Source organism: Camponotus vicinus, unplaced genomic scaffold, assembly GCF_025532165.1.
Source record: "Camponotus vicinus isolate PSW18456_S1 unplaced genomic scaffold, iyCamVici1.0 SCAF_1, whole genome shotgun sequence".
In the NCBI taxonomy this organism is placed as follows: domain Eukaryota; kingdom Metazoa; phylum Arthropoda; class Insecta; order Hymenoptera; family Formicidae; genus Camponotus; species Camponotus vicinus.
This window is the reverse complement of record NW_028141945.1, coordinates 5353938-5379827: the sequence shown is the minus strand read 5'-3', so window position 1 is coordinate 5379827 and position 25890 is coordinate 5353938. Positions and strand designations below refer to the sequence as shown.

General features: G+C 35.5%; 5 protein-coding genes and 1 long non-coding RNA gene across 15 annotated transcripts; 4 read left to right on the top strand and 2 right to left on the bottom strand.

Moving 5' to 3' along the window:
* Nucleotides 1-63: 63 nt before the first annotated feature.
* Okr (DNA repair and recombination protein RAD54-like okr) lies at nucleotides 64-4666 on the top strand. Its single transcript, XM_083095390.1, has 10 exons — nucleotides 64-173; nucleotides 412-624; nucleotides 699-889; nucleotides 1003-1205; nucleotides 1286-1728; nucleotides 1850-2111; nucleotides 3092-3254; nucleotides 3319-3724; nucleotides 3848-4011; nucleotides 4082-4666. Exons 1-10 carry the CDS (start codon nucleotides 171-173, stop codon nucleotides 4272-4274), a joined length of 2241 nt encoding a protein of 746 aa, XP_082951516.1. The 5' UTR covers nucleotides 64-170; the 3' UTR covers nucleotides 4275-4666.
* Nucleotides 4667-5029: 363 nt separating this feature from the next.
* LOC145969380 (uncharacterized) lies at nucleotides 5030-7439 on the bottom strand. Its single transcript, XR_014438088.1, has 2 exons — nucleotides 7122-7439; nucleotides 5030-6004 (listed from the first exon to the last, which is right to left on the bottom strand). It is a non-coding gene; the product is annotated as an uncharacterized LOC145969380 (long non-coding RNA).
* Su(sable) (suppressor of sable) lies at nucleotides 5484-17741 on the top strand. 7 transcript variants are annotated; one of them, XM_083095319.1, is made up of 9 exons: nucleotides 5485-5634; nucleotides 7019-7240; nucleotides 10973-11348; nucleotides 11465-11714; nucleotides 11880-12232; nucleotides 12412-12625; nucleotides 13030-13343; nucleotides 13545-13752; nucleotides 14170-17741. In XM_083095319.1, the coding sequence occupies exons 2-9, from the start codon at nucleotides 7197-7199 to the stop codon at nucleotides 15987-15989; spliced, it is 3579 nt and encodes a 1192-aa protein (XP_082951445.1). In that variant the 5' UTR covers nucleotides 5485-5634; nucleotides 7019-7196; the 3' UTR covers nucleotides 15990-17741. The 7 variants fall into 7 exon arrangements, with proteins under 7 accessions (XP_082951449.1, XP_082951458.1, XP_082951433.1 ...); XM_083095317.1 differs by having other exon boundaries at nucleotides 6987-7240; XM_083095310.1 differs by having other exon boundaries at nucleotides 6700-7240.
* LOC145969376 (U6 snRNA-associated Sm-like protein LSm8) lies at nucleotides 16408-18723 on the bottom strand. Its single transcript, XM_083095467.1, has 4 exons — nucleotides 18496-18723; nucleotides 18390-18430; nucleotides 17938-18065; nucleotides 16408-17741 (listed from the first exon to the last, which is right to left on the bottom strand). Exons 1-4 carry the CDS (start codon nucleotides 18524-18526, stop codon nucleotides 17651-17653), a joined length of 291 nt encoding a protein of 96 aa, XP_082951593.1. The 5' UTR covers nucleotides 18527-18723; the 3' UTR covers nucleotides 16408-17650.
* Nucleotides 18724-19321: 598 nt separating this feature from the next.
* LOC145969351 (uncharacterized) lies at nucleotides 19322-22400 on the top strand. 2 transcript variants are annotated; one of them, XR_014438045.1, is made up of 10 exons: nucleotides 19322-19379; nucleotides 19488-19714; nucleotides 19802-20099; nucleotides 20178-20331; nucleotides 20403-20545; nucleotides 20623-20801; nucleotides 20871-21294; nucleotides 21387-21599; nucleotides 21684-21946; nucleotides 22316-22400. XR_014438045.1 is itself a non-coding variant. In XM_083095405.1 (9 exons), the coding sequence occupies exons 2-9, from the start codon at nucleotides 19598-19600 to the stop codon at nucleotides 21851-21853; spliced, it is 1698 nt and encodes a 565-aa protein (XP_082951531.1). In that variant the 5' UTR covers nucleotides 19322-19379; nucleotides 19488-19597; the 3' UTR covers nucleotides 21854-22057. The 2 variants fall into 2 exon arrangements, 1 of the variants encoding a protein (XP_082951531.1); XM_083095405.1 differs by lacking the exon at nucleotides 22316-22400 and having other exon boundaries at nucleotides 21684-22057.
* A 217-nt stretch (nucleotides 22401-22617) lies between these two features.
* On the top strand, nucleotides 22618-25804 carry Pi4kiialpha (phosphatidylinositol 4-kinase II alpha). 3 transcript variants are annotated; one of them, XM_083095445.1, is made up of 7 exons: nucleotides 22618-23350; nucleotides 23496-23614; nucleotides 23731-23985; nucleotides 24064-24223; nucleotides 24306-24571; nucleotides 24666-24805; nucleotides 24913-25804. In XM_083095445.1, exons 1-7 carry the CDS (start codon nucleotides 23014-23016, stop codon nucleotides 25004-25006), a joined length of 1371 nt encoding a protein of 456 aa, XP_082951571.1. In that variant the 5' UTR covers nucleotides 22618-23013; the 3' UTR covers nucleotides 25007-25804. The 3 variants fall into 3 exon arrangements, 2 of the variants coding, with proteins under 2 accessions (XP_082951571.1, XP_082951560.1); XR_014438066.1 differs by having other exon boundaries at nucleotides 22619-23350; nucleotides 23731-24223; nucleotides 24913-25085; nucleotides 25146-25804; XM_083095434.1 differs by having other exon boundaries at nucleotides 22619-23350; nucleotides 23731-24223.
* The last annotated feature ends 86 nt before the right edge of the window (nucleotides 25805-25890 follow it).

Genomic DNA, 25890 nt, shown 5'->3' with positions numbered 1-25890 from the left:
GGTAACTGCGTTCAAAAAACACAACACGTGTTACATCTAGTATCGTTTTATAGTTAATGACCATAATTTAGTCGAGGTTGGTTTTATTTAGCGGTTCGCGCCATTTTTGTATTCGATAAATTACGAGATATTTCGTTGATTTTTCAACAAAATGAATATTTAAAAGTGAAATGGTACTAATAATTGTAGAATATTTCCATTTTGTTCGTTAATATAATTTTCTGAAAAATATTTTTATCAATATGTGGAGTATAAAATTGTCATTCACATCACGTGTGTTTATATTGTATTTATAATTCATCAATAAAACGAATTTAATTCAATTTACCTAACAAAATGGAATAAAGTATGCACTTATCTTATGAAAATAAGTTTAAAATATAATAAATATTCTTTCTTTATGTATTCAAGATTCGATCATTGGCACCTAGTCAACGAGGGAAACGTCCATTACTTTTGGATATACCGCAGGATATTGCAGCAATAACTCTATCAGAAAATTGTCCTCCAGAATCAAAAAGAAGGACTGCCAAAAATGTCAAGGACGTACAAATATCGGAACGCAAGGCTGTTCTTCTTTCCGATAATGGCATCAATACGATGCAAAAGATAGTATCTGAACATGTAAGTTTATAAGAAATCTTATTTATTAGATTTTTGCTATAAAAATATAGTGATATATGTATGATATTAATCAGGAAGAAAGAGTGAGGAAACTTCTTAGCAAACCATTTAAAATACCAGTGCCTGGTTATCAATTATCTGGGCGAGTTCTTGGATTACGTCTGCCAGGACCACGTAGACCATTGCACGATCCTAATGATCCTAATGCTTTAATTGTCTATTCGCCACCAGAATTATCTGAACATGAAAGATTGAAAATTGATTCGTATGTATATATATTTAATATAACATATGTTCAAATATTTTTAACCAAACCATTATGATATGTTTATTTCTTAAAATAAGATTATAATTACATTATATATATAATTTTTGCAGGTGTAAGCAACTTGTACATGTAGTTGTAGATCCAATATTGTGCAATGTATTAAGGCCGCATCAACGTGAAGGAGTGAAATTTATGTATGAATGTGTAACAGGTAAACGTATAGAAAATGCATATGGTTGTATTATGGCAGATGAAATGGGTCTTGGCAAAACACTGCAATGTATAACATTATTATGGACATTATTGAAACAAGGTAAGAGAAATATCTATGTAGAGCTTTTTTAAGAAATTAGGAAAAAATGAAAAGAATACAATTAAAAAATGTTTTCATAGGACCAGAAGCTAAACCATTAATAGACAAAGCAATTATCGTTGCACCTAGCTCTTTAGTGAAGAATTGGTATAATGAAATCAACAAATGGTTAAATAATATAGTTAACACCCTTGCTATTGATGGAGGAAAAAAAGCAGAAATTGACACAAAACTCCTCAGGTTTATGAAAACTTACGGCGGTAGATGTGTAACTCCTATTCTCATTATAAGTTATGAAACATTTCGTCTACACGCACATGTACTGCATCAAGATGAAGTAGGTCTTGTACTTTGTGATGAAGGTCATCGTTTAAAAAATTCTGAAAATCAAACATATCAATCCTTAATGGGTTTGAAGGCTAAGAGAAGAGTATTGCTCAGCGGGACGCCTATACAAAATGATCTTCTGGAGTACTTTTCTCTTGTACACTTTGTTAATCAAGGATTATTGGGAACTGCACAGGTAAATGTATATTGATGAAAGCTAATATATATAATTTACTAAAAATATAGATAATAATTATATATATATTTAACATATTAAATATATATTTTTTGAACTTTTATTTACATTATTTTTTCAGGAATTCCGGAGAAAGTACGAAACACCTATATTACGTGGTCAAGACGCAGCTGCGACGGACGATCAACGTAAACTCGCTCAAGAACGTTTGTCTGATTTAGTATCAGTCGTTAATAAATGTCTCATTAGACGTACCAGTGCTTTACTTTCGAAATATCTGCCACTGAAACACGAATTCGTAGTATGTATAAAAATGGGAGAGCTGCAAACCCGTCTCTATAAAAATTTCATACAGAGTGAGAGTATAAAAAGATCTATGGAAGGTATGTTTTTTTAAAATTATTTAATTGATAATTTTAAGACCAACATATACATTCAGGGTGTTAGAAAAGTCTGGCGGTCAAATATCTCGAAAACGAAACGTTTCTGAGAAAAATGTTTCGAACCACAGTTGTAGGATTTCAAAAGATCTATTTACTGGCGCTATGAGTTTAACCTTGGGTGGCGTCGCCAAGGTCAGAGCAAGGTCACCTAGAATTTTTTAAATGGGACCCCCTATTTTTTATTACTTATTCTTGTAGCTTATCTCGAGAGCTTTCCAAAACACTATAATAAAGTATTTCTTCATTGAGTACTTTTCGAGTGAGGCTTGAAATAATTTCTTAATTTTATATAAACCATAAAATATCTAGTAAAATATTCATTTTTCGATTATCTTACCTTAATACTTTTATGTACAAAATAATGAGAGGAATCAATTGATATAAAGAAAAAACATAGTTGTTTTTAAGAAAAAATATGTAATTTGCAATTAACAATTCCATATTTTTTCTTAAAAACAACTGTATGTTTTTTTTACACCAATTGATTACTCTCATTATTTTGTACATAAAATTATTAAGGTAAGATAATCGAAAAATGAATATTTTACTAGATATTTTATGGTTTATATAAAATTAAGAAATTATTTCAAGCCTCATAACTCGAAAAGTACTCAATGAAGAAATACTTTATTGTAGTGTTTTGGAAAGCTCTCGAGATAAGCTACAAGAATAAGTAATAAAAAATAGGGGGTCCCATTTAAAAAATTCTAGGTGACCTTGCTCTGACCTTGGCGACGCCACCCAAGATTAAACTCATAGCGCCAATAAATAGATCTTTTGAAATCCTACAACTTTGGTTCGAAACATTTTTCTCAGAAACGTTTCGTTTTCAAGATATTTGACCGTTTCCAGACTTTTCTAACATCCTGTATATGTGTATATATAAAATATATTTTTTTATATCTGCACATTTTATATAGAGGATGATAATCCAAAGAAAGGAGGCCATTTATCCGCTCTAGCTGCCATAACTCTTTTAAAAAAACTATGCAATCATCCCGATTTGATATACGATAAAATAATGGAAAAGTCCGAGGGATTTGAGAAAGCTGCACAATTGTTACCATCGCATTACTCCACAAAGTAAGATTGAATTTTACTGTTATGAAATAAAAGGAAATATTTGATGACAGAGTTTGTGTTACAGACAATTGCTACCAGAATTATCAGGCAAACTAATGGTTCTGGATTGTTTGTTGGCGTCCATTAAAACTACAACAAACGACAAAATAGTACTGGTTTCTAACTATACACAGACCCTCGATTTATTCGAAAAGCTGTGCAATAAACGTTCCTACAATTATGTGAGACTCGATGGTTCGATGACTATCAAGAAAAGATCGAAAGTAGTTGAGAATTTTAATAGCGACAGTAGCAGCGATTTTATCTTCATGCTCAGTTCGAAAGCCGGCGGATGCGGCTTGAATCTCATCGGTGCGAATCGTCTCGTCATGTTCGATCCGGATTGGAATCCCGCAAATGACGATCAAGCGATGGCCCGAGTTTGGAGAGATGGCCAGAAGAAAACATGCTTCGTCTATCGTTTTCTTTCTGTCAGTAGTAACAAATTTTACATTTATATCAAATAATAAGTTAATAAAATTATTTTCTGGAATTCATATTTTTATCATAAATAATATTTTTAAATTTTATATATATTTTATATTTTTTTTCAGACTGGGACGATAGAAGAGAAAATATTTCAGAGACAGGCTCATAAAAAAGCATTGAGTTCTACAGTGGTCGATCAAGAAGATGATGTAGCAAGGCATTTCACTCTAAACGATCTTCGCGATTTATTCAAATTAGAACAAAATACTGTTTCAGATACGCACGACAAGTAAGTGCAATAGAATGATTTTAAATATTTCAAGGTGATTCTTGGAGTGAGAGTAATATTATTTATTTAGGTTCAAATGCACACGTTGCGTCAATGGAATCGAGGTGAAGGGTCCACCGGAGCAATCCGATTGCAATTCCGATCTGTCTGAATGGCGGCATTCACATAATCCGCGACATTTACTGGATATATCGTTACGACAGTGTTGGGCTAGCGGTATTTCATTCGTTTTTCATCATCGCTCACATGAACATATAAAATAATAAAATAATTTATTAGCATTTTGTTTCAAAGTGTATTTTGCAATGGTATTTTGATAAATTTACAATACTTTATTCATCATTGCCATCAATGAAACAGCATCAAATATAGAAACTGCTTCAATTTTTTGAGAGACTTGCACAAAATTTATTTACAGTAGTTTTTCTAAAAATAAAAATATGAGAAATATGGATTTATTCAAGTACATGTAGTATAAAACTTTTTATTAGAAAGAAACAATGTTTTTTTTTATATGTAATTATTATAATCAAAATGGAAAAGACTGTTGCAAAACACATTTTGGCTTCAAAAATGCACTTACAATGTGATCGATATAAATGTGCCTTATGTTTTGTACAAATTATTTCATTTATAATATATTTCTAAAAGAGAAGTTAGATTATACATATATATATATATATAAAAGACGCATATTTATTAAATAACTATTTTTTAATATCTCTAGGTATGTGTAAATAAAAAAATTTTCAAGTAATAAAATACCTAGGATGTTAAAAAATTAATAAGTATTTAATTTATTGAATATAAAAAATTCATATATTTATTCATTAGATTATCAGAATTATAAATTTTCTAGCAATTAATAATTCCTTTTATCAATATATTATAATATATTTTTTCATTTTAATTTAATATTGTCGTCTTTTACATTGCATACGTGTAAGCGCTTATCTAATCAAAGAGAAAACAAATTTATCATCACAAGACACTTAATCTTTTTAATTATATAAAAGGAAAAGCTACACACGCAAAGTTTATTTAAAGTTTAAATGACAAGAGCTACATCGTCATACAATCAATACGAGTAAGTAATCAAGAGTAATTTCATAGCGAATAAACGCTCTATTATTTATTAAAAATCTTCCGGGAAGATATCCCGCGCGCGCTCGCACGAGCAAATTGTCAAATCGCGCATCTTCATTTAAAGAACCGGACCGGACGTTTTCAACTCGGTTAGTAGTCGCCGCGTAATATCTTCCGCACGAGTTCCGCAGCATTCCTACCGTATCACGGCGAATATCGAGAAATCTTGTGCGACGAGAGAAAGAGAGAGAGAGAGAAAACGAGACGACGAGACGAGCGGTGGAAGAAACGATGACGCGGACGGTGGGTCGCGCGTCACGTGACCGACCGACGGAGCGCCCGGATTGGCCGACGAGCGTCATTTTATCCCTCCTGGTCCGCTGCTAGCTTGTTCGCCGCCGCCATCGAAAGGTTTGCGTGACGGGCGTTTGGCTCACAGGCTCAGAATAGTTCCAGATGTGGCCATGTTTAGTTTGATCTCCGAAGTTTCGCTCACCGTCATATAGACTGCTACATTTTTATACTACCTGCTGAATAGTAAATACGCATCAGAGACCGATCGCGTTACTCTTCGTCTTTGCTTGCGGCTACAATAATCTCAAAAGTTTTTCCGCTGCATCCATATGTTGTTTATACCGAGCTCCTGCTGAGAGATCGAAATCTCCGAACGACGCGGGGACGCGTGCGAGAAAGAGAAGCACGCGTTCGTTGTCTGTCGTTGCCGCGTTGGCTATTGACAGAGGGAGGGTGCGTCTCCGAGAATAATTCGGTGAATATCCGGATCGTCCCGTAGTCTCTGAGATTCCTCGAAAATTCTCGTTCTCGTTTTGCAATCCGCTCGTTCATCGATCTCTCGGTAAGGGTCGCGCGCATTGAAGCATCCATCGCTCCCTATCTCTGTCTCTCTCTGAAAAAAAGATAAACGTTATCATCGTCGACCGAAGAATCGTGCGGTTAAAATCGCAGGAGTGAAAGCGTCGTTATCAAAGAGGGGGGTCGGGGAGAGGAAGAGAGGAGGCAGGCCTCCCTCTCTCTCCCTCTTGCCGTTCGGGGAATCGGGTTTTCTTTTTTTTTTCCCCCCCATTTTTTCCCAACGGAGGAGCACGCACGCGCGAGCGCGTTCCCATTTTCATCGCGTCGCACTTCCGTTTCGGACACGACGGGCGAGACGCAACCGTCGCGCGCGCGCGCACACGAGGTCGCACACGCAACGACGTAAACTCAGGCACACGAACGGACGGCGCGGGGGGCGGACGAGCGAGCAGGCGGATAGGGTGGGTAGGTAAAAAAGATAATCGCTACGCGGGAGAGAGAGAGAGACGCCCACGACAAGCGTTCGTCGCCTGGGTCAGCCATATGCCACGTCAGCCAGAATGACGTCGTTCTCGCGACGGCGAGAAAAGGAGGATCGCGCGATCTGACTGAATTCCATTCTGCTTGTTGCGGGTTTTTTGGGAGAGAGAGATCGCGAGGTCGCTCGCGCGAGGGAGAGATCTCGCGCTATAGTGAAAATTGTATCCGCCGCCCTCTCGGCGAGGGAGAAAGAGAGAGAGAGAGAGAAAAGGGTAAAGGCAAAGTGCTAAACACTCGTATCTCATTCAGTTCGGTAGGAGAAACTTTTCGGGAAAAATCCCGCCGAGAGGACTTCAAGGTCCTTTTGTGAAAAAAGAGAGAGAGAAAAGCTCGTTTAAAGAACGACCGTAACAAGGGCGTAACTGTTTTTTTCGGGATACATAGAGAGAGAAAAATCGTCGCGGTTAATCGCGTGAGAAAACGGGAGGAACGGAGACACGGAAAGACGGAGAAAGGGAGAGAAAAAGGAGACGTAGTCTTTCACAGAGTACGTTTCTACACGGGGAGCGTTGATTAAGCTCTCTCACAAATGCTAGCATTCATTCGGGCAGCGCGATTATTCCGCCAGAGCAAAGACCTGTCGAGTGTGGTCGGTCGAATCGATCGTACGATCGCCGTCCCGGCCGATCGGAAGGCCGCATAGTGCTGATATATAGGAAAAACAGACTCACTTGTTCACTCCGGGGTACCGAGAGCGAGACACGCACGTCGCAGATCGTGATCGATCTGCGGAACCGAAAGCGAAAATGGCAGTAGAGAGTGTTTCCGCGGCTGAGACTCTAATCCAAAGGTTTGCCTTCCTACATACTATGTACATATTATGTATTCTCTTTTATTCGCTTTACCGCCAATCGGACGGAAAACGAGAAAGGAGAATTTCGCGAGTGACTATCATCATTGACAATCGTACGAGACGGAGGGACATACGTATACACGTACGAAACTCTGTTACACGTAGCTCCCCTCGCTCTCCCTCCACCAGCATTCTTTTCTTCACCTTGCCCCCTTCCCTCTTCCCTCCGCCTCCGACTGCCTCTCTCTCTCTCTCTCTCCCCCCTCCCTCCTCCCTGTTTCGACCGATTTCACGAGACCTGGAAACTGGGAACGAAAAGAGCGTTCTTTCCATTTCGAATACGCGTTCGTTTTTTCGAACGCTTCTCCTTGTAATCTTGTCTCTTCACCTGGCTTTAGGAGATGGGATATAGATTTCTTTTCGTGCGCTTATTACCAAGCGAGAGAATGAGATGGACAGGAGTCGAGGCTGTTATCTTTTATGACGTTCGTCAAAATGACGCCGCGATTATTATCGGAGTCGATTCCGCGGGAGTCCCGGCGAATTATTTTCAGAATTGGATCGCGGATGCAGTTTTGCATTCCGCGAGAGAGAAAGAAACAGGTGGGCGAGTCGCATGATTGCGCGCGCACAATTCGGCTCTTTCCTTTTTTTTATTTATAGAAAATTGCTGGGACGAGATTAAGAGAGAAATATTTATCGGATAGAATACTTCGACGAGCTTGGATCGCGAGAAATTATTTATAAAAGGAGCCATGTGGCTTTGATAATGAGACTTTGATTTATTATAATTAGATTTTGATTTTGATTTATATTAGTTTTTGTAGAAACATAATTTGCATCGATCTAAAATTAGATTTCTCCATTTGAATTTTTGATTCGCGGATGCACACGAATCGGGACGATAAACGTCGTGAATCGATCTACTTTCGGTCGAGACAGGAATCTTTAGCTTTTCTTCCCTCCTTTACGACAGGTACTTAGACTGATTACATTCACGCACACGATAATGGACATAAGCAAGACGAAAGAGTATATATTCTTCAATTCTTTCTCTTGTGACGTGTGCCATATACTAGGTGTCTCGGATCTACCGCCCTTTTACTTTTTCGCGATGAATCCTCTTATGAAAATTAATTATTCTTTAAAAAATATATATTAACAAGTGAGGTAATTTTGAATATTAAAATTAATCGATATATAATAAATTAAATTATAAAAAAAATTAAGGATGGACGAATTAATGCTTCGCTCAAATTTGGAGCAAGTCGTGATTAAAATCTCATTCTTGTCCGAGAAATGAATTTTATTTTAAGAGAATTTTTTGAACTGAATCTTAATTATCGAAACATCTAACGCTAATTCAATAAAGAAAAAAAATCAAAAACATGATATTACATAAAATTAGAAAAATTATCTTCACATTCTACGAAAAGGAATAGTTTTCCACAGAGGTCATCGGAGGTTGAAGCGTGGTAGATCTGAGTCACTCTGTATACACGCTCTCTCCCACGCAGAGACAATCAGACGCTCGCGAGACCTTTAGTCTTTTTCCCCCTTGACACGCGAGACACGCGCGTCATGCACTTACGCACGCAACGCATACACAGCAGACAGAGAAAGAGAGAGAGAGACCCTTTGATGAACGAGAGTCGACACGCGAAGAGCTCTTGGACGTAATGTCCCCGTTTGACATCATCGGCTTTAATGTCACCCTTAAATCGACAATGCTGCAACGACGACGATGCTGGAAATGTGATGGTTTCTTCAATGCTATGATAATACTATGATGATTATGACGATTCGTCGTAATGATGATGAGCATGATCTGATGATGATGATAATTATAATGATAATGATGTCCCGATGAGATGCGGTAAGGCAATCTTTTATTTCCATTTCGAGATCCGCCATTTTTACGCGGCGACGTATCTCTATGCTCTAAAAAAATTGAGATATGATTAATTGACAGTCAGCAAATGATTTTTTGCGCTATGTGAGTTTAAGAAGGGATCGAGCACGATCTCGATGAGTTCAATCTCCGATGCTGGAGGTAAACGAAAAAGAGCATCGTGCCAATTCGTTTCTCGAGAATTTTTGCTCTATAAATAATCGTACATATATTTATGATTTTTGCTCCATAAATAATCGTATATATACTTATGATATTCAAATTATATCCTACTCTTACAATGAAATTACTTCAATTACGTTCGAAGTAGATTTTCTATCGCGGAAAATCGCTTCTCTTTTATTTTCAGAGCTTGAAACTCTTGAAATTTTTTATCACTATGACGTAATTATTAGACTTTAGATCCTCGATTCACTCTTAACATGTTAATTAAATATCGTCGATCGGAGTTTGAACTCGTCCAATTTGTAACGATATATTCTGTTTTCATTTTTTTCTCCTTTTCATCTGTTTTTATACATATAGCCGAAAATTATATTTATATAAAAAAATCCAAAGAATCTATTATTTAAACTCATAATTATCTAATATTATCTCTAATATAGATATATATTCGTAACATATCATTTTATTCATGATATTTAATTTGATTTGTTAAATATAAATATTACAAATATGATTCATATATGATTCATACATGACTTGTAAAATTGTAATTGATACGGCGTCTTTACATATACATATAGCTGCATGTTTTCCTGCTGGGAATTGCCATCGATCGGTTTCTACCGGGTATGCAATTGATACGCATGTAGTCTCTTTTTTTCTCCGACTCATGTTTTCGACACGATCAGTAGCTTCGGATGCCGCCACGTTATAGTCCACTCGAGTCAAGTTTCTCGAGAGAGTTCTCCACCGTACGACGCATACATATAATTCGTCGGCTGCTTGCTATCAATTCGTCCTTGACGAGTCTGTCCTCTTCATGATCTCCCCTCCGCTATCACTTTTAGCGTGTTTTTAATAAAACAATACGCACGATATTTCGATAAACTATTATGAATTATGGGATGATGACGTAGCGTGCGACTTAAGGATTTCTTTTTTATTTAGAGCCTCGTAAAATAATATTGTCATTTAGAAAATTCTTTGCGAAGAATCATAGCTATCATTATCTCAATTTTGAATTCTAATGAACTGACTGAAAAATATGTTTTCTCGAATGTATTTAATGTATTCTTATAGGAATTTAAAAACATCATCAGATCTTGCTCATATTTATGTCGTATAGCGATATTGAATAATATAATGAAGCAATAAAAAAATTATCTTTTATATTGAAGACTACATATTTGTTTAATAATTAATTATGCATAAAAAATCGTATATATATTGCAGAAACTATATACATATATTTCAATTAATAATAATGTAGTATATTAAACAAACTTATTGCGCATTCTCTTTAGATGTAACAAAAAATAATAATTTGATATATCTCAGAGTAAAAAATATTGAAAGTATAGAAGAGTTTTAAAATGTATATATGTGAAAATAGTATTATGTCTTCGTTGCAGTCATTGAAGAAACAGAGAGAGAGAGAGAACCTAAACACCTTGTTGTTTAAATCCATAATTATGTGATTATATTAGATATTAGAGTTTATGATTTGTAAAATATAAATATATAAGTAGTTTTTTATACGATTTGTAAAAATTATATAATTATTATTAATATCATAAAAATTAATAGAAAATAATTTAAAAATTTGCAATGTTTTTATAATTCTAAAAATAATTTTTTTTAAATATGTACAGCAGTAATGACAATGATTTGGAAGATGGAGAAATTCCATCAGACGAAGACGACGAGCCAGTCGTTCCTGCAGCAAATGATGCAGCAGAAGCTGCTAAACCAACTCTTAAATCAGATTCTGCAAAGAATAAAAATTTTGATGCAAAGTTTAACAAGAATAAAAAACAACAGTCTACACAGGCGACTGGTAAACATTATTTGAAGTACAAAAGTCCAACTGAAGATTGGGCTGGAGATGTTGAGAAAGCTATCAAGGCTGCAATGGAAGAGGATGGAGGGAAAAATCAGGAATCCAAAACAAAGAACAAGAATAACAGGAATAAAGTTCGGAAAAGAAATCGTGATGAGAAAGAAGATGATCGTAATAAGGATCAAAAGGTATACACACGAGATAACGAATTTTATTTTACGAATGCAAATTAAAAATTATTTTTCCAACTTACTAAAAGTTACTTTTAAAGCTGTAGGCTTAATATTGTCAATAATATTTATAGAAACGAAAATTGAGCGATGATGAGAACACCAACGAAGATGAAGACGAAATGCTTTTCGTGCGAGGAGCCTCCCCTACCAGGAAGGATTCTCAAGAAAATAATAATTCTCCTAGACGTACAAGCGAGCACGAAAATCTTGACAGCAATTCGGATTATGAGGAAAGACCTAATATAAATCGACATAGAGAAAATGAGAGTAAACGCGGCACTGGACGTGGAGGAGGAGGGGGAGGGGGAGGAGGTACAAAAAGTATACTTTAATTTCTACTTTACTTAATTATGATTATATAACTAAGATACATTATATATGTAATTTTTATTTTTATTGCATATGATTAAAATTATTTAATTTATAATTTATGTACACTATATTAATTACATTCGATTGTATTTTTAACACTTTTGTATATAATAGGGCGTCGCGGTGGCAAAAATGAACGTGGTGGTAAGAACAAAACTCGGAATCAAATCCGAAACGAACGAAATAATCGTCGGCCACAGAATAATGATCATAATCAAGATGCAGATACAATCTGTGTATATTATATGCAAGGAAAGTGTCATAGGGGGGACGATTGTCCATATTCGCATAATGCTTTACCACCCAGAAAGATGGAATTATGCAAGTTTTATCTTATGGATTGTTGTGCTAAACGTGATAAATGTTTGTATATGCATCACGATTTCCCTTGCAAGTTCTTCCATACTGGTTTGAGATGTAATCAGGGCGATAATTGTAAATTCTCACATCAGCCTCTGAATGAACAGGTACATTTAATATAATTATATAGTTGAATATGATTTATGTTATCTTTTTACAATATATATTATAAGTAATATTATAATGTTAATAATATTATAATATAAGCACGTTTAAATTATAAGTAAAATAAAACAAATTGTATTTTAAATTTATTGCTATTTTATTTAAATATGTTTCTGTTTAGGTAAAGGGTATTCTTTTGAAACACTTAGAAACTGCGCCAAAGGAAATTCTTGGTGATTTTCCAAGATTAAGTAGAGAGGGTGCAATAATAATGATAAATAAAACAGCACGTTCTTTGGCTCAAGGTCAAGATATAACAAATCAAAAGATTCCCAGTCTTTTCGAATTGAATCTATCAGCACCTACAGAAAAAATTGATGAAAAAGAAGACAAAGGTAATTATATATAAAGAAAAATTAATATATTTTTGGAGCGCAGAGAAGCAACAACACTTCTTTCTTTTTTCAATATTAGTTTATTAAAAAACACATTATAATAACAAAAAGCGAACGTTTCGGATCATCTTTTGATCCTTCTTCAGCGCGAAACGTTCGCTTTTTGTTATTATAATGTGTTTTTTAATAAACTAATATTGAAAAAAGAAAGAAGTGTTGTTGCTTCTCTGCGCTCCAACTACCGCGCGTTGGCTCTTATGCCATTTTCTTTTTAATTTTTTGATTACTTGAGTCAAATCTCTAATTATTAAATTTAATATATTTTTGTTATCAAATTTTTTTTAATTTTAATTTTGTTTATTTGTTAATCTTTATATTAAATTTAAAATTGTTTAATTAAATAGAAGAACAAACAAGTCCACAAAAACAAGCCAACCAAGATAAGAGGGAGAGGAAACCTTCTGGAAAAAAGACACGATGGGGATCCGACGAGGACAGAGTTCCCTATGAGCATATTATGCTACTACAGTCGGCAAATGAACTTGGTCTTCAACTTCCAAATGCTGCATTAGGTTTAGCCACGCAGCAACAAGCACAAAAACAACCTACTGCACCATCAAATTTCTATAGTGAAAGAAATGCAGAATCAAATAAAACTGTACAAAAAACGAAAGAAGATTTTACAAAAGATGTAGGAGAAGATGATATACTAGACGAGGTATAACATTATATATGAATTTATAATAATAACAAGCACATTATATATGTGTATATATATAATAAATTTTATTAGAAAATTTGAATTAAAAATATCTTAATATATTACGATTCTGTACAGATATCATCATATATTTTGATATATGATCTTATTTTATTACATACAGACATTTGATGATATATTTTATTTATAAATTTGCAGTCGAAAAAGAGAAAAGATGTTGACTTGAGGCAGTTACTGAATGCAAAGAAACCACCGCCTGTTTATAGTATAGCCGATAAAGTGGCGAGTCTTACGAAAAATAAACTCGATGACGAGAGTGATCAGGATGAAGAAGCGGAACTCGTTATCGAAGTACCGATGGAAGATGAAGATAAAGAAAAAGAAAAGCATGTTGATAACGAACAAAGTAAGAATAATTATATTACATACCCCTTATATTACATGACTCTCTTTTTTCTTTTTTATATTTGATTTTATAAAGGATTTAATAATGTTTAAAATAAAAGGATCATTGGAAATAATGTAATCGACCGTAATTAATAAACAAAAATTCTGGCTAGTTTTGGTCGATTACATTATTTTCAATGATCCTTTGATTAATTGACTAGCGATATTAAATAATTTATGAATTTAAAATAAAAAATGTAACTTTATATTTATTCTATATCTCAATTTTGCTTATTATTTAGTAGTGTTTTTTATTTTTTATTTTTATTTATATAATTTATCTAAAAAAATATACAACATATAAATCATCAAAAAACTTAAACATGATATAAAATAATGACACAAAATAATTATTATGTACTTGTTTTTAAAACAGGTGATCAAGTCCACGACGTTTACTTTTCATCTACAGACGAACATGAAACGGTGCCGGCTCATTTGCCGAAAAAGGCGCAAGAGTTATTCATGCGAATACAGCAGCAGCAGCGCGCGGCGCAGGACAGCTTCAAAAACATGGATAATGATTCCAACGCACGTGCCGATCAAGTCGTCGAAGATTGGTATTCGGATGATGAAGACGAAGATGACGACGATGACGATGAAGGCGGCAATCTTACTATAGTGGACAGTTCAAAGGATGAGCTCGAGATCATCGAGAAAAACCAGAACGTCGTTGTCAAGGAAGAGATTCCGTCGCCGCCACCCGCGTCCAACGTGCCCCAACCGGCCGCTATCGTGGATAAATTAGGCGACTTGAGCAAAATCGATATCAGTGCCGAAGTATCTAAGCTATTATCCACTATAAAAGCTCAAAGCTCAACGAGCAATAAAACACAACAAGCGACTAACTCGAATCAAGACGCATCAAAAACTAAATCGACACAAGATCCTAAATCGGACAACGAAATGTCGTCGAGTCCGAGATTATCACCGGGATTGAGTTCGGTTGCCGCACCAGTATCTAGAGATCCGCGCATGTCCCGAGATCCCAGGCAGCGTCGAGAAGTAGAGCAAAAGCCGAGCAGTCCAAGCATATCTGACGTTAAAAGGGAATCGCAGAAACCTCTTAGATTGGAAACTAGCATCTATAGTTCTGGTATTACTGCAATGGACGCGCATATGGACACCGATCTCCGAACAAGGGCAGATCAAGATCTCAGACGGCAGGATATGGATTTTCGGCAACGTTTTCAGACCAGCGAGTTTGGCGATACAGATCTTCGCGTAAAATCTGACGTGGATCTGCGACAGATATTGAGTTTACCATTCAAACCGGCGCCCGCGCATAAACCATGTACCGAGATCGACGCGAGTATCGCGTCGCATCCGCCGATGTCGTACAAAGTTTATGTGGTGGACATACCCAGACCAGACTATACGGGTCTCAAACTAACGAAGGAGGATGCGCAGGTCAAGTACGATCCGCGTCTTCGTAAGATCTTCCGTATTGTTCAAACTGAACTGGCCGACTCACCGATGTCGCCGCCACCGGTCAAGCAGGAGACACCAAAATCGCCGCCACAATGCACAGTTCGTATAGATCCACGACGGAAAACGCTCGAGGCAGCTGCTTCAAATCAACAGTCCTCGCAAAACGCAATCAACGCTTCCAAAGGAATGCAGCCGCAACCGATGGAAGCGATGGGGTCCAATATGGGTCTTAATTCGGCCGGTATGCAAGTAGGACCGCCCGGTATGCCTGGACCACCACCCGGCGGCATGCCAGGCCCGCAGAGCATGATGGGTCCGATGGGTCCAAATTATCCGATGAATATGGGCCCAATGAGACCCATGATGAACCCCGGATCTATGCCGCCGCCCATGGGAATGCCACATGGTGCCGGCGGGATGGGTATGAACGGACCCGTCCCGATGCCGTCCCAGAATCAGATGAATTTCGATCCGCGTTTCAATGTGCAGCGTAACAACGGAGCTGGACTGTTAGGTCCCGCGCCTGTTCCTTCTTACGAAGGAGGTCCTCCTTATCCTCCATGTCCTAGCAGCTATAATAATTTTGGAGGACCTGGCGGCGGCGGAACTAGCGAGTCCGGCATGATGGGATTCAATCCAAATGGATCAAACGGGCCCAGTTTTGGACCGATGGGAGATGATTGGGGTCCGGGCAGCAATAGACAGCGTGGCGGTCGTATTCGCCGAAGAAACCGTAATAGGACCAATATAGTGACTAATAATTGAAAAAAACAGCAAGAGAAATAAATATATACATAGACTGAACACCTGATAATAATTCTCACGAGCGATCAAACTGCATATATGCATGTGTATTATACATATATCATACATACATACACACACACACATACACACACACGCACACATGCAACATGCTCGATTGTATATTGGAGTCTTTCCAGTTAATTTTGATGGTATCGCTATAAAATTTATAGATTTACTATCGCAGATTTATTTTTAAATTATAAATATTTATGTAAATATATATGAATATTTCTTATTCTCTTTGCTATTTACTATCGTTTATAAAGTTAAATCTGTAATAATTACTCAAGAAAGTTCTTATTTTGACGATTGTTGTATTAATAACGAATGCGATCGACAATTGCAAACTAGTGACGAAGAAAATCGATAGCTCGCATCGTATGTAATTCTTTAATAAACGCAGCAGGAGAAACTGCGCTGCATGTAATGCTCATACACGCGTGGCTCGTGTAAAAAAATCCATCATGATCTAAACGTTCAAAACGTACCATCACTGTTGGACGCATCCATCATTCTAACTATAATTTGTCGCATAAAATTCTCAACACGTCGCTAGTGAAATATATAATCCGTCAAATAAAGAGTATAGATATATTTGATGCGTATCCACTAGTTTATAAATAGCCTGTATGAAGAAAAGACACTTAGTATACAGTACATAAGTCATGCCGAAATAATTAATTCGTAAACAAACGGAGCGAACGCGATGATAAAGATGTTGATCAAGTTGATAGTTTCTTTGTCTTCCATGCAAGTGGCAGAATGACTGCGGTTTTTGCATACACGTTATCTCTTTGTACGACTCGCGAATCAGATGACATGCACGATCTTTATCCATATCACGGAATTGTAGAGAATCTAATATGAAATGCAATATTTTGTAAAGAAAGTAATATTAGCGCGCGAGAAATTTTGCGTCATATATGACACGAGATACTTTTCTACATAAAAAAAAGATATGTGCATGTAAATTCCGGCATTGTATCGATTTCTGTTTGAAATAATATAATGTATCATGCTCATTCTCGCGAATCTCCGATGCAAATTATTACTTACAGCTTTATTAAATTCTTACAGATTTGTGTGACTTTAAATAATAATAATAATGATAGATTCTGAGTAGACTCTGTGAGAAAACAATTTCTATAGGGTTGTACGTATATTTTCTTTAGGATAAATTTAAAAATAAATACGAAATATATTTAAAAATCCTTATTGAATTATTTAGATGTTATTCAATGTTAATCTATGGTGCGATTATATTTTCATCTATCACTATATTATAGAGCAAAATTACATTTGTAAAGAATAAAGTTTACTATTATATAGTAAGATTTTTGTACAGATGAGAATTGTTTTAATTGCAAATTCTTGCTGCTTTATCTCAGTGATGTAAATAATACTATATTAAATCTACGCACTTTTTGAAATACAATTATACGATAACATGTATATATGTATATATATATATCTTATATGTAAGAAATGGAAAATTTTTATACGATATACAACTTGTATGAAGAGTTGTATTCTTTTCTTTTTATAACGTACGATTGCTTTTATTTTAAATTTTGAATGAGAATGAGCGGCGATTTGAATTGCAATCCCAGATACGTTTGTCAATGTATAATGGAACTTAGAGGATCAGCACGTATCGCTGAAAGATCCAATCGTGCATCCATCTCGTCATCTAATTCGCCTACTATCGCTCTGAAAGAAAAAAACCTTTATAATTAAGTAATATTTTTTACAAATATGTTTTATGTCCGTTATTTATTTTCTTACAAACAATGCAAAATAAAATTATTTTTCTATTTATATTGTGAATATGGATATATTAATAAAAGAAATAATCATGTTATAATAATTATTAAAGCTATTTGTTATTTCAAGAAATTATACTAACACATTGTCTCCTCTGATAATATGTAAACCTAAGACAACTTGTTCCACTCCCTGCGTTGTACTATATACCCGTTCATGTGATTCATCAAGAATTATGTTGATTGTCTGATCAAAACCTTTTAATGTGCCCTAAAATAAAACCTTGATTTGAAATTAAGCCAAATTATTAATCATGAAAAATTTATCTCAATAATAAAATTTTGATATGTGTAATTACAATTAAATTTTTTAAATTATTTTAATATAAAATAATTGTTATATAATGTAAAATATTATAAAAGAATTATATTAAGTTTAGTAATCTTAATTTGCAGGAAAACAATGTAAACACAACGTAATGTATGCTTGTAATTGAAAGTATAATATCTTTATGTGAAGGCAATTATAGATTATTTATTGTGTATTATTATAAATTCGTACTGTCGCATAATTTCACAAAATTCGTATACTTACAATAAAATTCCTACCGTCCGACGTGATAATCGAAACCGTATCTAGATGGTGTTTAGGTTAATACACTTGTTATGCTTTTGAAAGGTAAACAATACAAAAAGGATACGATTCATGTAACTCTCTAGCCCAGACGCCATTATTTGTTATCAATTATTTAATAAAAGATCGATATAAAACTGCATAAGTCAGTGAATCATCGGCTTCTTCGACATATGCAAATTAGCGATTAGTGACAGTCATAACAAACTCCTACAGATATACTGCAGTGTAGACAGCAAACTGCATTCAAACCGCAATCATTTTGGCTGCGTTCCGATATTCACTGCCAGTACTGAGAATCTATAGTTTATGTCACGCATACTATAGATTTTCGGTACTGGCAGTGAATATCGGAACGCAGCCTTTGTATAATCACCAAAACTGTCAAAAGGAAACTTAAATTTCCCTTTGATTAAAGTCATATTTACATCGGCCGCATTCAGCGGACTCAACAGTTGGGCAACATTACTAGATTTTCCGATGTAATTCGACGCTGATTGGTCAGATCTGAAAGTAGAAACCAATCATGTTCGATTGTTACTTAGCAGTTGAGTCCGCTGAATGCGGCCATCGGTACCTTTAATCGGGTGACACCCTATTGACCACGTCGCCAATTGGCCAATTCAAAATAGAATTCTCAGTGATTGGTCAATCGTTGCTAGTTACCCTAGGCACAGATCGATATAATTGGCTGTGCAATCGCAACGTGATCAAACAGGACGTTTCCCCTTTAAACTTATTGGCTATTTTTAAAAAATCCAAAAGGCGAATAGCCGGCTTTTAAAAGAGAGATCTGATTGGTACACGTATGATCCAAAAGTTACACAATCGTTATTCAAAAATTACACACCGTACACTGTTTTTTACAGTCTGATGTTAATTGAGAAAGATAAAATATGTATAATTATTTTTAGATTAAAACAAGAGACTGAAATTTAAAAAAAGCAAAAGGTAAAGATTAGGATTAGTTCGTTCATTCCGATATTTATCGTCGTTTTTTTGCCTTAGCATAGGACATAACAAGGAAATCCTTATCATTAAATAAACACAATTTTTTAGAGAAAATTAAATAATTTATATAGGGGTCGAACGCGTATCATTTTTTCATAATGTAAATGGATATCGTCGATGAAACAGACTCGAATTAAATTTTTATCTATATAATTATAATGAATAGATTAGAAGAAGGTCGTATTAGAACTATTGGATCGTCGTTTTACAAAAATGTATCTTTGCTTACGCAAATGCAAGCCCCGTTTATCGAATTTCAGCGATATTTTAGGCAGGTACAGAAAGATACATAAATTTTTATTTTGCTAATTTTATGTTACAACGTAAGTTACAAATTTTTGAGCATTTTTTTCTTTTGAAAGGGCATGTTTGACAAACCCAATACGGCTGGTTTCTTGCATGTATCTCATTATCTATCAATTGTTTACGACGCGACACTTTTTAAGCAAATAGTCAGATGGCCGATCTCGTGTAAAAGGGATGAAGTAACGTATCGTATCGACATGAGAAACTTTCTTTCCATTTTATCGCATGATAATCCCGACGTTAACTTTCCATCAATATTGATGTCCCACTTGATCCAGTCGGGAGGTACCAAGTTTCTGATTATCATGTGGAAACTATCCCAAGTCGCACTTAGAACTTACATTAAAAGAGAATGTAAGTGATATGTATTACATAAAAAGACAATAGCTCTCTCTATTTTGGGATAATCATGATTTATTCAAAATTCTTCAGTTCAAGGAGAATTGTGGAATGCACCATGTCCAAGTCCAATGGATCATTTAACTGTAACATACTTTAATAATGTAATTGCCAAAAAACATAGTATTATAATAGAAACTTATAAGGAGATACAAAGAATTCATGATACTGCAATTATCTTTCTCAAGTAAATTATTTTCATTTGTGTGATAAATGATGTGGATGTATCAATTCATTTAACTGCACTTTATATTTCAGCAACGAGATTGAAATATTAAATGTATATAAATCAGAGATTTTCGATAGGAAAGAAAATATAGAAAGATTAGTTCTTTATACACCAGTTCATCCATTAATTCAAAAACGACTTATAGATGTGGAGGATATAAATGTCATAAATTGTTAGTGTTCAGTAAGCATTTCTGTATATAAACTTTATTAAATTGTTAATTTTCACATTCTTTCTTCTATATTTCAGTATGGATAAAAAGCATTCTTGAAAAGATACAATATATACGTAGAAAGAATAAAGAATTAAATGAATTGGAAGAATCTTGTGATTGCTTGTGCAAACTTGTCCTGAGGATAAGCACAAATTCAGAAATACTTGATGCAAATAAATTTCCGAAAATTAATTACAATAATTTCTTATTGGAGGTAAGATAGAAATCATATGGAAAAATCTCTCTCTAAATTATACAAAACTATCTTTTTCTTTTAATTTAGCAAAACTTTAGCAATACAATCAACAACTTACACATGGATAGCTCCATCAATTCATTGTCCACTTTACTTACATTGCTCTATCTAATATCTGTACAAATGTTATATCATATAAATGCTGCTGATTTCTCAGATTTATCGCCATGCTTATTATTTATTCAAAATATTTGCAAAGAAATAAAATTTCTACAAATGCTACTTATGTCACTGAATACTAGAATTAATTATATATTTAGAAATGAACAATGTGTATGTGTGTGTAACTCTCAAGAAAATGAAAATGCTTATGCCAATTCTGATATCAGCAAATTATTACTAACAAATTATAAAGTATTAATGCAATCTCCCAAAATTAATTTGAATTTTAATAAATGTGTGGATGATAATCTTTTCTATGAGAAATTGTGCTCATCTCTGACAGAAAAAGGTATTTAATTTAATTTAAAAAAGGTGTTTATTAGAATCTTATTTTTTCTCAGAATTAAACATCCATATTTGACAATTATTAACAATTCCCAGGCAAACATAAGGAGCTATTTAAAAGATACACATCATCTCACAAGTTGTCTGCAACATTATCAGATGTTAGCAGTTCTTGGAGTAATATGAACGGATGGCTATCTCCTCGTGCACATTCCACTAAATATAAGCAGCTTTTGTTGAATGGAAAAGAACTGTCACCTTTTTCTAGATTGCTCCATCGTTCTAAATTGAATCTAAAACGTTTCAGAGGTTCTCTCTAATCTTTAATATTTTAACAGTGAAATTTTGATTGCTCTTTTGCAATTTAAAAATAAATAGCATATTTCCTTTCAGAAAACGTATCATGCAGCTTGAGCGCAAGCTATGAAGGGCTGAATTTAACACCAAGAAACCATCATTCTAAACATATAACAATGCAAAAATGTGATGGAAGAAAGAGAGATTTCTTTAATTCTACTGCCACATCGTCTTTGTTATATGTATCCTCGGATTCGGAAAATTAACAGGATACAAATGTTCAACAAAAATTAGAATTCATAATATTAATATTGAATATATCTTCAGTTACTCTAATGCTGGAGAAGAAAACTGATAATGTAAATTTTTTAAAGTAGACAATGTTAGCTATTTGAATTTATTAACGTTAATTTATATATTTATATGTGATACATATATGTGTGTGTGTGTGTGATATATTATGCTGTTTTATAATATATTTATTTCGTTATGTATTCTTTTAAATTTTAAATTTGAAAAACTTAAATTTAAACTTAATTGAACTTGAAAAACTTAAATTTAAATTTTTACACACACACATATACGTACACAGAGCTATTTTTTTTTTATTTTAGCCTTGCTTATATAATACAAATGAAAGAAAGGTGAATAAATAGTTTGTAAAATTGCTTGGAAGATATTGGAACTCTTGAATCTGAGCAATGTCTTTTATCATTTCCGAAAAACAGCGAGATTATCGCGTAGGACCATAACCCTTCGATACTTCACATATCTACCAGAAGATAACCTTCGACCTATTCCCAGAGTGCTCGCACTTGTCACCAAATTATTCAGATTCGAGCCTTTATTCTCGGACACATTAAAAAATTGGCGCGGTTAGAGATCAATCGCAATTTCGCAATGACGTGAGATCCGAGTAGCATACCGCAGTATGTTGCACATGCACTATGAAGGAAAAAGAGACTGAGGGAAAGGAGGAGAAAGAGAGAGACGGAAAAGTGCATACGCGTCGCGCAAGTATGGCGGTAATCCTATCAGCTGATAGCGTCCGTCGTTGGTATGACGGACCAGATTTTGGTTAATCGGATCAGATTATAGCAAGTACCCCTCCCCCATCACCGTCGGTGACCACAGGTTGCGTGTGCTGCTAGTTTACGCTACGTATTTACCAGTATATATAAATACGAATGACGCATAGACGCATAGGATGCTGATGCATTTCGCATACGAGATACTACGACACCAGGAAAGAACCGAGTCAGTCACGTCGTTGACAAGCGGAGGAGAATTCGCTGGAATGTCGCAAGGTGTAAACAGGACATCGTTGAGTTGGAAACTGAAAGGTTAAGAACCTCGATCTCGACTTGACTACGCTTGAGAGAGAAACCGCGAGAGCGAGTCCGCTTTGATCGCGGATCAATCTGTGATGAGCGACTCCGAACAGCGGCAATTGCACGTGCCTTATCGAGAGTACCACAGTCAGAACAACACCAGTCCCGCGGTCACTCTCGTGGAGACCGATGCGCTGGTGGATCTGTCTATCGGCAATCACCATCATCAGCGCCTATCGTCGCAGAACGAGCGACAGTCGCCGGCGGCGCCGCCGCCGCCACCATCATCGGCGGACCTCCTGCCCGACGTCGAATTCATTCCCGGTTTGAGCAACGACCAAGCCCTAGCCATAGATTCCTCCGGGATCGACCGGGAGAGCCAGCCTCTCCTCGGTCGTTTGGAGCTCGACGTTACGTTCAACAGATTTCCAGGTTCGTCGAATTACGCTTCGGTTCTCTTAACGCAGCGGTGTCCTCTTTTAGTGCACGTTCGATCGTGATTCATGATCTAGTGACATTCCGAGAATCGTGATAGTGTTACCTTGTACACAGTATTACGTTTCTGTATGTATTGTAGATGATCCACAGTTCACGGAACTGGTGTGGCAGGCTGAGTGTGCAATAGACAATGGAGTTTATCCAGAGAGGATATACCAGGGTTCCAGCGGTAGTTATTTTGTCAAAAATCCTGCAGGGGTAAGGTTTATTTATTTCTCTAGTAGTTTTTGTGAAAGTAAGGAATTTAGACTCCATTGTAGCTTTCAATGGAGTCAGTGATACAAGTGTCATTGATCTTGTACTGTTCTCATCAGAAAATAATAGGTGTATTCAAGCCAAAGGACGAGGAGCCCTATGGCAGGTTGAATCCAAAGTGGACAAAATGGATGCACAAACTTTGCTGTCCTTGCTGCTTCGGCAGGAGCTGTCTCATTCCAAATCAAGGATACTTGAGCGAAGCGGGAGCCAGTCTGGTCGATCGTAAACTAGGTCTCGGCATCGTACCAAACACTAGAGTAGTGAAACTCGTCAGCGAGGTATTCAATTATCCACGCCTGGTTCGTCAAAAGGCACGTATGAAACAGGCTATCATGGACCAGTTTCCTACAGTGGGATCGCATTTCAATCGTATTGGTTTGCCGCCAAAGGTCGGTTCCTTCCAAGTCTTCGTAGACGGCTACAAGGACGCTGACTATTGGCTGAGGCGATGGGAAAACGAATCCATGCCGGCGCATCTGAGTCGAGAATTTCAACTTCAATTCGAGCGTTTGGTTATTCTGGATTATATCATCAGGAATACAGACAGGGGTAAATTCGATTGAGCCGTTTGCACTTGCTATAAGTTATACGCATCTTATATACACGCGACAGGATAATCTCGTTCTCGTAGGTAACGACAACTGGCTGATCAAATATGATACTAGCGTCAGCAAAAATGGATCCGAGCAGGGTGAGGTGAAGATTGCAGCAATCGACAACGGCCTGGCTTTTCCTTTCAAGCATCCGGACTCTTGGCGGGCGTACCCTTATCATTGGGCATGGTTGACTCAGGCAAAACAACCGTTTAGCGAGGTCACGAGAGAACTAGTTCTGCCGCAACTCTCGGATCAGAACTTTGTACAGGATCTTTGCGACGATCTATATCAATTGTTCAAAGTAAGTTACATTTATTATTTTTAGAGATTATTATATCATGTGTATGTGTATGTCTCACTCATGCAACAAAGTATAATTTGTTCATCTATTTCAGCAAGATAAGGGCTTTGATCGTCATCACTTTGATAGGCAAATGAGTGTGATGCGTGGTCAGATCTTGAATCTACAACAGGCCTTGAAAGACGCCAAAAGTCCCGTACAATTGGTACAAATGCCGGCTGTAATTGTGGAAAAGTATATATTCTTATTTATATGTACATTGAAAAATGCAACAAATTACATTGTGTATTAAATACATAATGTGTTTGTTTGACAAAATTTCATACGCGTTATTTTATTAGGGCCAAAGGAAACGGCGCCCCTAGGTTGTTTTCGTTCTCTGACACGTTTACTCAGCGCTTCCAAAACAAGAGTCCATTCTTCTCCTGGTGTTGAAGATAGGAGTTGAATCAAGTGTTTGTGAATCAGTGTCAGTCAAATGGTGGAACTGTCCTACGCGTCGCGCGAATAATGTGTAATTAATTATTTTTCTAAGTTTATTCTATTACACATTTCTACCTCTCTTTTATTTTAGTGCGACTGCAGATTAATCAAGAGGAGATGGTTATCACATTTAGGCTGTATTTATAATCTCTTTTTTTTTCTCAGTTTTTGAGATATAAGATATTCGTACAACTATATATTGTATACAGTAAATACATATATATATATATATAATGTTAAACCAAATTCTTTTAATGAAAAGAAAATGTAAATTAGGCGCGTTTTAAAGTTTAGGTATATACATAACCCATGAACAAGGCATAAGCCAAGTTGCACGCTTTGAAATATGTCTCTCGTGTCTTCCACATACACGTACACATTGTAGCTTGTGCCAATTGGTGAAAAGAATGCATAGATCAACGCCTAGAGAACAACTAATGTCATATAGCTACAACTTAGAAAAGTCGAGAAACAAAATATCTTATATTCTTTTACATTTGAGGATATACGATATTTTCCTTTTTTCATCTTTCACATAAAAATGTGACATTAGTTTGTCCATATAAGAGGTATCGGTTATTAGATACTTTAAAACACTGTATACAATTTTTTAAAGTTAAACTGTGATCTTTCATAACACATACATCGTGTCACACATATATTGGTGAACGGAAAAATTCCAAGTAGTTATAACGCTCTACCCATTAAGTACAAATTAAATTGCTACTGAAATACATGAACGAAATAGAGTTTCTAGTGCAATTTTTATGACATTGTATTCTTGCCTATTTTCTCTTTTATACAAACATCGTTTGGAGAAAAAAAAAATCATACGC